The 13,065-nt window shown below is 36.4% G+C and overlaps 1 protein-coding gene across 1 annotated transcript in view; it reads left to right on the top strand.

Annotated features, from left to right (window-relative positions):
* The window catches only part of LOC145672932 (very long chain fatty acid elongase AAEL008004-like), a 74,330-nt gene extending 66,586 nt beyond the window's left edge, over positions 1-7,744 (top strand). Inside the window, exon 7 of the mRNA XM_081742154.1 lies at positions 7,529-7,744. Coding sequence (XP_081598280.1) covers positions 7,529-7,705 — 177 coding nt within the window. The 3' untranslated portion in view covers positions 7,706-7,744. The remainder of the gene's footprint in view (positions 1-7,528) is intronic.
* Positions 7,745-13,065: the final 5,321 nt, after the last annotated feature.

Raw genomic sequence — 13,065 nt, 5'->3', positions numbered from 1 at the left:
TCATGTAGTTTCCCAACATTTTCATGGAAAATTAACGGCACTGTTAGGGTATAACATTTAATTTGAATAATAAATTTATTATATTTGGTCTAATTCGTTTAATACTGAACTACACTATTCTCGCTTCGTCGTGTAACACATTCAAATATTGTTAGGGGAATAGCTACTATCAGCTTACGTCTGGAATACATCTGTTTTCCTTGCATGTCCTTAAGAATTTTTGTTTCAAAGATAATGAGTGAGTAGGCCTAAGCTTAAACTTCCAGCTTATTCAAACGAGGATCTACAAAAAGCTCTGGAGACTTGTCGCTATATATATATATTTAAAAAAAAAAAAAAAAAGCTCCATACGAAAGGCATCAGTAATCTATGAAATTCCTCGGGTAACGCTGATGGATAAATTTCATGGTCACAGTCCCAAAGAGCGAAAAATAGATACAGAACCATACCTAACAGAAAGAAGAAGAGGGATTAGCAAACTGGCTCCTTAATGTGAGCAAAAGGGCTTTCTACAGAAGAAATATGATCTTCTGAACAGTGTTAAAAAATTGTCGATTCAGAAAAACGCAAAACGCCGTTCAAAGACAATCGAGCTGGTGAAACCTGGTACTACACTTACTTGAGGAGACACTCACAAATCGTGTCTCTAAACCTTGAACAAGGCGCGATACGCTGTAACCGAGGGAAACATTCGCTTGTGGTTTTAGGGCCTTGAGAAATACTTGAAACAAACGGGACAGTCTGATATTCTAAATGATTCTGAACGAATATTTAATGCTGATGAATCCAGCTTTCAACTGTGTCACAAATCAGGAAAGACGTTGGGGTCCAAAGCGTGGAAAATATGTACGAGAGAAAGGACAACGAGAAAGAAACATTAACACTGCTTTGCACTTTTTCCGCAGCAGGAGAAATTGTATCCCCGATGGTCGTATATCTGTATTTAAGACATCTTCCAAAGAACGTCTCAGTGCAGTCTCTTCAGAAATTTTCATAGGCAGGTCAGGTCAGATAGCGGCTGGATGCAAAGTGAAACACTACGAATGGATAGCAAACGGCTTCCTAAAATGGGTGAATGATCCCTCTATTAAGAAACCAGTCCTTCTGCTAATCGACGGCCACAAGGCTCACTTGGCAATGGAAGTCAGCGAATTTTGTTCCAGCCATGCTATAGTACTCTAGTGCCTTTCATCAAACAGCACATATATTCTTCAACTCTGCGACGTATCTGTGTTCAAATCGTTTTCGAGATTTCTACATGGAAACTGAGTAAAATGTTACATATGTTATTTCTGCACCACTAATTAAAAGAATGATATACAAGGTAGCAACACAATTAGTAATTAAAAACGAATTTAGAAGATGGGGTTTATACCCCTTCAACCCAGAGAAGACGAAGCATGTTTGGTGCTGCATTCCACTGAACCTTAAATGAATTTGGTGGTCCCTTTCTTGACAAAACTATCACAAAATTACTTATTCTCAGCGACTATTGTGCGAAACTGCGAAGTGATACCTGAAAAACTAATGATGTAACATCTACAGATGCTATTAGTTTGGTAAAGTTATGCTTTAGCCTTCATACTGTAATTAAAAGCACATTAACCGAGTAGTGGTCGATGACTAAACAGTAGGCGGTCAAACATTGACGAAAAATGGTCGAACACTAAAAGAAATCATTTACTGGTGTTTCTCCGACTAATATTACATAAATGGTATAAGCTATCTCAGTTTTGGATAAAGTATAGATAAAATATAGTTTTAGGAACACACATGAGCTACTTGCATCCTCCTAAGTTCTTCCATTGAGTGAAAAACGATTAAGGACCATAAGAAAATGAGTTAGGTGGTCGAGGACTGGCACGTTTACCCTATAAATCTTTAATTTTTCTCTGTTCTTCAGAAATAAACCAATACAATAACCAGTGGCGTATTTACGATTTTCTTTCGGGGGGGGCTTTGCTAACTTTCGGGGAGGGCTTTGCCTGAAAATGTGAAAATTCTGCAAGATATTTCATATACTTTACTATAGTAAGTAAGATTTCGGGGGGGCTTAAGCCCGGAAGCCCCCCTAAATACGCCACTGACAATAACAATAGTATGTGTGTGTTCAAAGTAGCATCATTTGGGTGTCTTCCCACTTGCGACAGTCCTATTAGCGGCAGGAACTGTTAACTGTCCTATGAGCGACCGATTCGACCTGTTAACTGCGCTATGAGTCACCGATTCGTTCATACTAAGATAATGGAAGAAGATAAGGTTCTCTCTTCTTTAACTTGTTTCATGCTAATGTGATTTAGAACCTAACAAAATGTACTATGAAAAATTTCGCTTTACCTGAATTTAATACCTGAGAATGCTCTCATTATATTAACAAACTTTCATAAGTTTTTCGTAATATTACATTTTTGAATTAATTTTTATGAATACATTGACTCTCCGCCTTTGTCTATGATTCTAATATAATTAAAAATTTCATGTTAAAATGTCACGGAGTATAAGTTTAGATTGAATATGTTTATGGCATAAGAAAGAAATCAGAAAGAGGTAGGGGCGCCCGAAGAAAATTTTCTAGGGAGAGTCATCTCCATGGTTGCTGTATCACATCTGGTATATCTGGTATTTAATATACGTGGTTTGCTATATTATGTCAGTGTTGGGTAAGTTACTTGTAAAAATGTAACGCGTTACAAGTTACTTTACTTTCTCTTAAAATGTAACGCGTTAGTAACGCGTTACTTACCCCCAAAAAGTAACTGTTACTTTACTTCGAAAGTAACGCGTTACTAACGCGTTACGTTTAGGTCCGAAACTTTAAGAAGGTGAAAAAATTTATGACTTAAATTTTCCGTACTACTATTACTACCGCTATTATTATTATTATTATTATTATTATTATTATTATTATTATTATTATTATTATTATTATTATTGCACGTTCTGAATCGCTTTATGTAAATGCAAGGACAAATTTTTACTTGATATATGAACATTTTCATATAATGTAACATTGATAAAATGCCATAGTGCGTTACTCGTAGGGATGGACACGAGTGAGTTCAAGCGAGTTTTCTTTGACACTCGATTCGACTAGACACAGACATCTTTGAACTCGACTCGAAAAATTTCTCCAACTCGGCTCAAATTGGGGTCAAGTTTCGAGTCGACTCGAGCCAAATCCGGTGTGTAGTTTCGAGTACATTCTTCAAGTATATTACATAGACAGTATAATTATTATCAATGACACTACTACTACTACAACTTTTATTATTATTATTATTATTATTATTATTATTATTATTATTATTATTATTATTATTATTATTATTTTAACAACACTGTAAATAAAACGAAAGATAGGAGGTTTGTATTTGAATACTAAAAAACTAGTTGATTGCCAACCTCGGTAGTCGTGAAGTCCAGGAGTCAAAGACATTCTTCACGAGCTTCTGAATTTGGGTTAAGGGTCTAGGTTCAGTATTCGAGCTCGAGCCAAACACTGTTAAAAGTTAGAGAGCACTGGCCAAATATCTTCAAAACTGCTCGGTCCGGGCTTAGAATTGTCAACGACTCGAGCAGCTCGGCTCACAGCTCATTCACCATCATCCCGAAGCGAGAAGTAAGCCGAGCCAACAGCTGACCCAACCGACTCGGTTAGAGCCCTCTGCTCAGTTGAGCCGAACCGAGCAAATGGCTCATCCCTACCAAGCCAGCTCGAACCGATGGTTCACCCCAAGTGAGCCGGCTCGAGCCATCTTCTCAGTTGAGCCGAGCCGGGCTGAGCTTGTTATAAAAAATCTCTTGTGATCTCGCTATCGAGACGAGACGAGATGCAAGCCGTGTCCCTTCTCGTGAGCAACTCTAAAAGTATTCCATATTACTGTTTAGCTTACATTTCTCATGGCTTTCGTTTTTCCAGTGTAATCAGGCCATGATTTTAAGACGACTTAGAACGAACGAGCCATTTATAAACTCGACTGGACTCGACTCGAGGATATTTCCCTTGACTTGACTCGAAACTCGACTTGAATTCGAGTCGAGTTTTAGCTTGACTCGTGCTCATCCCTATACGTTAGAAAAAATGGTTGCTTATTATTATTCTGTTAAACTAATTACATAATAATAACAATGTTGTTATGTAAAATTAAAAATAAAGAAGGTAGAGAAACATTAGACTACTCTATAATCAACGGGACTAGGATAAGCAAACTGATCTGAAAAAACTCCAATATTACATACCATCAGCAAACTATTTTCTAGTAATAAAGCAGGCCTGCTCATCAGACCATAGTTTATTCATATTAACACCTTACTGTAAATCGTTAATTATGGCACCCTAGTTGTTGATAAATATTTTCCGCCGGGGCACTTCAGATACTTTACTTCTAAATTCTGTCCACCATCATCCTCAGCTCTTAAGAGAAAAGTATTCTTTCAAATGTTCGAACGGTAAAATATTTTCGTTCTCCATCTTTATAAAAACAACACCAATCAAAGTAAAATAGACTACCGGTATTATTGCACTCCTAGTTCACTCACTGAATGTATTGATTTGGAGCTGTCAAAATTTACGACAAAATCTTCCGGGTGCTTGCAATCAGTACACGTGATTTCCCTAAGGCTGTCCTCATCTTCAAAAAACAGCAAGTGGCACTACGAACTTATATGTTTCTCTCTGTGTCTGTGACTGTCGGTCACTGACATACGTAGCTCATGCTCGATTGTTTCATTCTGAGAAATTCTCTTACAGGAAAGAAATATTTGTTTCCGAAAAAAATATACATATATTGTAGTTACTCATCCGAAATGTAACGCGAAAAAAGTAACGCAAACTAGGTTCGTTACTTAAAAATTTGTAACGCGTTACCGTTACAATTACTTTGGGAAAAATGTAACGCGTTACTAGGAAACGTTACTTAAAAAGTAACGCGTTACAAGTAACGCGTTACTTGCGTTACGTTACTTCCCAACACTGTATTATGTATACATTTTTGTGAGTCATGGCGGCGACCCTTGCCTTTCCATCGGGCGCCCATGGAAAAAAGGTGTTCACCACTTGAGGATATCAAAGAAATCTAAAAACACTGTGTATTCGAAGAAATTATTACACAAGTTACAAATCTCTCGCAGAACTTAACAGTTCGTCTAGTTATAAGGGATTATATTAGATTGCTACACGACAAGCTTTTATATATAAGTCAAAAAAGGGAGGAAGGCAAAAGCAATTAGTTTACGTTTTAGTAGCTTAGAATAAGGGGGAAGGTAGTTTAAGCAGTTTGTTTACCGTTTGGATTGTTTAGAGTGAACTGCATTGTAATTGGTGGGATTGGTTGAGAATAGTTAATGAAATGTAAGGGATCTCAAAAGCTGTCTTTTATCATTGACATTTTTTTTTTTTAATTCATAGAGTCTTAGGAAGTCTAAAAAGTAAATAGTTGGCGAAACTTTTACACGTTTAAGTTTTTGAAAATAAAATATATTACTGTGCTTAGTGAGTAATTAGATTTGAATCAAATTAAGTACAGAAAACAGAGCTTTTGAAGAAAGGAGATATTGCAACTGGATTTTCAATAATTACATAGGAATATTCTTTTCTTGGAAATATCCCTTTATCTCGTTAAGTTATTTGATATATTTTATGTCAAATCTAACTCAAAATTAAAATAAGTTTTATTTGCACTCATAGTAGAGGAAAAATATATTTGACGAACAGTATCACTGGCACGTACATATTTCATACCAAGGTTGTTCGGGCGCTAATAACGCCAGAGACAAACATATTTTACGAGATGGAATCATATCATCTTCCATAATCTCAATGTAAATGAATCGGTCGCTCATAGGACAGATAACAGTTCCTGTCGCTAGTAGGACTGTCGCTTCTGGGACTAATTCGATAATTTGCACCCTTGTTGGTTGGATGTATTTGGGTATTATTATTATTATTATTATTATTATTATTATTATTATTATTATTATTATTATTATTATTATTATTATTATTATTATTTGTAGAAAAAAGTGAAGGCAAAAGTGAAAAAATAGAAGCAAATGAATAGCTTAGCTCACAAACCTCTGCCGCGATTGACACCAACGAAGAATTAGAATTGCGGCAAAGATTCGTGAGCTAAGCTCTAAAACAAATATGGTTGCCAATTCCTTTAATACGAGCGAGCTAAATTGATCTTATCACATAATTTCTGTCATAGGAATTGGACATTCAACAAATATTAGGGAAAATTTGATAAGAAAAGGGAATTTTTGAGTAATTTGAGGGAAATTTTCTCACGAAAACCTACAAACACTGGCCTGGTATGCAATATGGCGGCATCAGGATAGAGAAGACTTCCTGTGCGCTGGAATATGTAAAAATTTCATCAGCAATCGTTGTTGAGTCACTTCTACATCAGATTTGGTCTCCTTACTCTCACCTGGCTTGAACCAATCACGCAACGAAATCTAGGGATAACACTGTGCTGTTGCAGGTGTGGTAAGAACTTGATTATCGTTTATACATCTACCCACATCAAACATCTATGAACACTTGTTATTAGGAGTGAGTGTCCCGTGGACAAAATAAATAAACAATTAAATTTAAAGAGCTTATCTTTCGTGCTACACCGGAATTTCCACAAGAAGTTCATTACAGCAGGTACAGATTAGCTTTTCTTTTTGCATCATTCATTTTGAATTGGCCTGTGGTTTAAGATTTGAAGTTTTAAATTTTATGAAACGGATATCTGTGGTTACAAACTATATCTACTGTAAATTTACAAGGAAGGGTATTTGTAAAAGTTTCCGGACTGACTAAAATATCGCGTCACTGACAATAAGCCATTCATGACATATGGTGCCATCTGTGGAAGAAATAGTGTATTAATTTCAACTGCCTAGCTGCGTCAGCTTGTCGGTGAAAGTCATTTGAATCAATCATTGTTCGATTGAGATCGCATACTGTATGATAATGCTCCAGTACACACAGCTATTGTTGTGAAGACTGTGGTACTAAATCTGCGCTATAAGGTGTATGCTGAATTTCCTCGAAACCACAGTTGTGCACTGCAGCCTTGACAACAACAGCCGTGTGGGCTGGAGTATTGTCATGCAGTATGCGAGCTCAAACAGTGACTGATTCAAATCATTGACGCAGCTAAATAGTTATACTGCTACTACTACTACTACTATAATACTGTTACTATTACTATTATAAGATGTAGGGTGAATGCTGAATCTTCTTGAAACCACAGTTGTACACTGCAGCCTTGATAATAACAACCGTATGGGCTGGAGCATTATCATGCAGTAAGACAGCTAACGCACAGCAGCTGATTCAAATTACTCTCTTCAACGAACTGAAGTAGCTAGGCAATTGAAATTGATACATTGTGTCGTGTATAGATGAAACCATATGCTATGAGCGGCGTATTAGTAATAGGATGATGTTTCAGTGTTAAGCTGAAAATTTTTGGAAATATCCTCGCAGAACTTAATTGTCTTTTTCTTTCTTTCTTTTTTTTTCCTTTTACAGGCACAGTTTCTCATTATAGCCGGCCATAATCTTCAAGTAATGATTGTTGGCTGCGCCTTTCCAAAGGGCATCTTAGTGCTTATTGTTATCCTCGAGATTATAATGTTTATCCTTTTTTATGATTTCTACAAGAAGGCTTATGGCATCAGCAGTAAGAAGGTAAAGAATGGCAAATGACAGCAGCGACTACAACTACAAAATTTATGTAAATTTCGATCCTACATGTAACAATTAAAGAAACTTATGTATTACTATTTATAATTGTTTGTTATGTGTTATTTTAACATCTAACTACGTCTTGTAAATTTATAGTTCTTTCAATTTGCAAAAAAATGACTAAATGTAAATCTGTGCAACGATTTAATAAATATATTTCAAATAATTCTAAACATCCAGAGACTTATTAAATTTCAAATCCTTATTGATATCTGTTACTTCTATAAACTCTCGTAGGGTAAAAGACAGATAGATGTTACTATTTCTTGCCTCTTGTAGGGTAAAAGACAGACAGCAAGAGATACTTACTTATATAGATAGATAGAAATAGATATAGACAGGCGCTGATCTAAGGGGGGTTATAGCCCTCCCTTGACGCTCAGGTATACACTGGATAAAATGGGCTTCAATCCTGCTTAACACTGGATAAAGCGGCAAACTATGGTTTAGCCCCTCCCTTGATCATATCCTGGATCCGCCACTGGATATAGGTATGTATAGATATATAGATACGTTAATAACTTTTGAGTTATAAACTCATCTGTAATACTTCATAATCTTAATATTAAGATTTTATGTTCTTTCAACGAATGTAGAACAAAATCTCTCTGTAGAAAATTTCCTGGACGAAAGCCCCCTCCCCCCCAAAGACACATGGTAGGACATTATCCCCTTGTGAAAAAATGCGTTTAGGACAAAATCTCCCTAGACAAATTCCCCGGAAAAGTAACTTTTAATGAATATTATTATTATTATTATTATTATTATTATTATTATTATTAATAATAATAATAATAATAATAATAATAATAATAATAATAAAGTATTAATATAACGTACGTAAGTTGACATTGCACAGCAATTACCATCATATCTCTCCTATCATTCTAGGAAAGTATTTTCCTTATTACCTATATTTTTTCGCGTCCGAAGAAAATGATTAGCACGCCGAAAAATTCGTAAAACATGCTGACCGGTGTCTTCCCGTTGTGCCTACTTCCCGTTATGCCTACAGGCCCTCCAGCACTTTGTAGAAAATATTTTTAATGATCTTATCTGTAGGCAGAACGGTAATTCCCGTTGTGCCTACTTCCCGTTCTGCCTACTCTTTCGAGACGGGGAATTCTGTGCAGGGAGGGATCTTTTCTAGGGATTTTTTCTTTAGTAATTTTAGAAACCCAAATAAAATTTTGTTCTGAAATTGCTTGATATTAGATCTTTTTTTTTTTTTTAATGTTTGTTTCACATACAATGTCTAACATTCTTGCAACTGAGTCAACCAATTTTCCATGTATGATGAAACTTGTAGAGGTGGTGGTTGTTTTTACAGAAGCTTTTAGAAATACTAAAGAAATATTCCCTACAAAAATTCCTCCCTGCACATAATTCCCCGTCTCGAAAGAGTAGGCACAACGGGAATTACCGTTCTGCCTAGAGATAAGATAATTAAAAATATTTTCTTTAAAGTGCTGGAGGGTCTGTAGGCAGAACGGGAAGTAGGCACAACGGGAATGAACCTGCTGACCTAGCATTCAGAGCAAGTCCAACGAATACTCAAGCGTTTTCTTCAAATGGCTTTAATATGAAGCGCCATTATACACTTATACAAAATGATCGAACAAATCAAGGTATACAATATAGTGAATAAAGGCGAAAATTTACATCTAATTTAAAAAGCAAACGTACGCTAATAAAAAATATAAAAATTAACATGCATATACTCAGTATACTACAACCAATCAGTAATAGGGTCATTCATTAAGTTTAATTTTGCCTCACTGAGATCTCTTAACGATTTCTTACAAGTTGACTGATACTTCTAAGAAAGTTTTCTAGAGACATTTCTCGTCCTTGGTATCTTTCACACAATCTTTTCAAACACCTCTGGTACCTGCGTTCTTCTTTTCGCCCATTCTACCAGAGTGGTATTGGTGATAAACTACTGAGGCAGAAGCAGTGTCACACCGCAAAATGTCAAAGTTTTTCCAGCCTTAGAACAAAGTAGACGTAAACAAAGCGAAATGTATTACTCCGCGGCTCACACGTGCTTCGGCAGCGAGAGACGTGAACAGCAAGCTCGTCTGCTTACTTACTGTCGTTGCATAATTTCCAAAGTTTAAGGTTCTGTTGGTTGGTATATAGTTAATGCACTGACACTGACTACTGCTATGTTGGAAATAGGATTTTCTTAAATCGTTATATAAAAGAGATTGTCTCTGTTCCTGTTGTTCTCTTTTGTGTTTTATAACACGAGAGGAAGGTGGATTATTGTAACACTTTTTCGCCATGGAATACTCTGCATTCTACAATTTCAAATGACTGGGGTCGGCGCACGAACGCATACGCGTGCACAATAAATACTATATGTTCAAGAACGGGTGAGGTTGAAATAAAGCTACAGCTGTTGTTAAATATTATATATATTGCGTTTACTATCACAAAATACAGGATAAATTCGGATATTTTCATTTGAAATCATTATTTTAGTAGGGATTATATTGCGGTAGGATATTAGTGCAGTGAGATCAACAACCAATCACTGGTCATCGATCCACTGGTAGTCAGGTGGGTTTGTTTACGTCCACTTTTTTCTAAGGCTGGAAAGAGATTAGTCTATAAACATTTGGCTGTGAGTGTCCCACTAGTTTTCTTAAACTTAGTATTCCAGCCCTCACAGATATAAATACGACTATTACCCTTCAAGGTCTGTTTGTGCACGTTCCATACAGTTATTGGAAACCGGTTTAATTCGTCGCAGCCTAAATCCAACCTTTGTGGACACCTGCTTGAAGAAACCCGTCATGTAAGTTGAATCGAAGTAACCTAAAAGCTCTTCTGGACTTTCTGGCATGATTTCCTGTAAGTATTCCATACCGTGAGGAACATCTTTTTCGGACAGAAAAGCGAGAGAATCAATTTGACCAACAAACGATCTGAACTTACAATCTATTTACAAAGTCCCAAATTTTGCACTTTCCGCCGCGTTGATTGATACAAATGAAAGAAAAATACCCTTGTATTTCCGTTGCGTTTCAAAATACCCCTTTCACTGCTCATAGCTGGTATCTTAAAATCCACTGTCACTCTCTTTGGTGCAAGATAATGTTTTCTGAAGAACAATAATTGTATAGTTCCTGAAACAGCTCGACATAAGTATCGTGATTCTTCCTTTCGAGCAAGGCATATATAATTGGAATTGACTTTCCATTAACTTTCTTGTGCATAGTATAAAGTTGACGGAAACTTCTAGGAGCAACCTGAAATGCCCCATTAATATACCATCTGTCTTGTTCTTGCAACAGTCACAGAAGCACGTCTTGCCAAAAATCAATATTCTGTTCGCACTTTCTGGTTCATTATCATAAATGAGAAATCCTTCTGCATTTTCCGTTCCCGTCGTGGTCCACTTTGGGTCAGTCACTAAGAAATCAGGTGGATGTGGGTACTTGACAGAACGCTGTCGCCTAAGTGACCGTTTCACACTTTCCTCTTTAGGCAACAATGCCATGGCTTCTTCACAGGGGAGTAAATAAGACCCCCGCAGACCCCGCATTGCGGGGGGCCTCAAGCCATCAGGGGCACCCAAATCGTGAAGTTGGACGTGGGAAAGGGGCCCCACTCCACGCTGTCTGCGGGGAGGCCCCCAAACCTGTAGTTCTGCTTCTGCAGACATTCTTCTTGAAATACGGTATTACAGCAGGGGCTTCACGAGACGAACCGGCACACTACTTTGATGTTTTTTGGAGACCTGAGATGAAAAGGAAACCTTTACTTGTAGTTAAAGCAAACAGAATTCACATATTATCTTCAATCAAATTACCATATTCAATCAAACGATTATACCAAATGCCAAATGATAAACAAAAGTAAAAAAACATTTTGTCTATTATGCTAAGGGAGACGATGATAAAGCAAGTGAATGATAATGGAAGAATTGGTGGAATGGGAATGATGGAGGAAACGGGAATCCTCCTTAGAATACCCACGAACACGATGTTGCCCATAACAAACTTACTTGGCAGGGGATCGAACCAGAGGATCACACGCACCAAAGGTAAGCGCTTTACCACTGAGCCACCGTGGCCCCCTATTCCTTTATTGGAGGTGAAATTATTGTTGGTAAAAAAAAAAAAAAAAAAAACTGATTTGCCTCGTATAGATAGAGACACACACATCGTGGTCTATCTTTGACGTGAGTAAACGAGAACTTGGCTGGGTGCACTGCTGTGTGCTTAGATGTTAATGCTAGTGTATTAACAATTACATTTCGTAGCTTAATATTTTAATTTGGAAAACAAGATATCAACTATTTTTAACGTTATAAAGTAGCAATTAATTACCAGCGTACGAAAAATATGATTTGTATTCAATTTTAAAAAAAAAAAATATTACAATAGATTTGTAAAAATAAATAAATTCAGTTTCTAGGAATGACAGAACAGCATGCTACAATCTCTGAATGACATACTCATAAATCATGCTGCTCGCACAAACACTTTCGTTAAAGAAATAATGTATGGTTTTCAATAAGCAATGCAATACGTAACTTACAAGTATGAAGGCAAGTCGTAACCATCTCCAACAAATTTGTCTCAATTTGCCCCGAGGGCGCCATGTTACAGGATTTCTTTGTCTAGAGAAAGTGCTGTTAACAGGAAGTTACTAAGGCTACATAATGACAGTTTTAAACTAATTACTGAGAGTTTAAAGATATGTAACGTCCAGACTTGTATATTTCATTGTTTTGGAGCAAGTAGGTGAATATTGGATCATTAGTATACTTACGATTCGCAAGCAAAAAAAAAAAAAAAAAAAAAAATTCTTCGTCAATATTGATTTGCGTGTTTCAAATTCGGACATCGCACAGATAGTTACACATATAAAGTAGGTACAACAGGAAATTAAGAACACCAACATAGAATTTTCGTGCTGGCAAAGAATATTAACTTCAACTAATTAACCAACCAATAAAGTTCCCTTCCATAAATCCTAATATACCTTCTGCCTTACCTTACCTTCTGATGCGGTGGCTCAGTGGTAAAGCTTGTGCACTGTTTTCGCCTTAAATTTACTGACAGATTACCGTCAACTCTCGCTGCCAACCGATTACCCTAAAATTTACGGAACACTTTATACATATATATATAAACGGCAGACCGTATATTTAGAAGCAAAATAATATTGACCGTGTTTAGAAACAAATTTGGTAACGTATATTTCACGGTAATTTACCGTAATATTTAGGGGTCTTTTTTTTAAAAAAAAAAAAAACACAGGTGTGTTATTACTGCACAAGATTTACGGTAATTATCACACCGATT

This window comes from Thermobia domestica, chromosome 16 (assembly GCF_964235325.1).
Source record: "Thermobia domestica chromosome 16, izTheDome1.hap1.1, whole genome shotgun sequence".
NCBI classification, from domain to species: domain Eukaryota; kingdom Metazoa; phylum Arthropoda; class Insecta; order Zygentoma; family Lepismatidae; genus Thermobia; species Thermobia domestica.
Note: the sequence above shows the minus strand (reverse complement) of the source record. Positions and strands in the feature narration are given on the sequence as shown.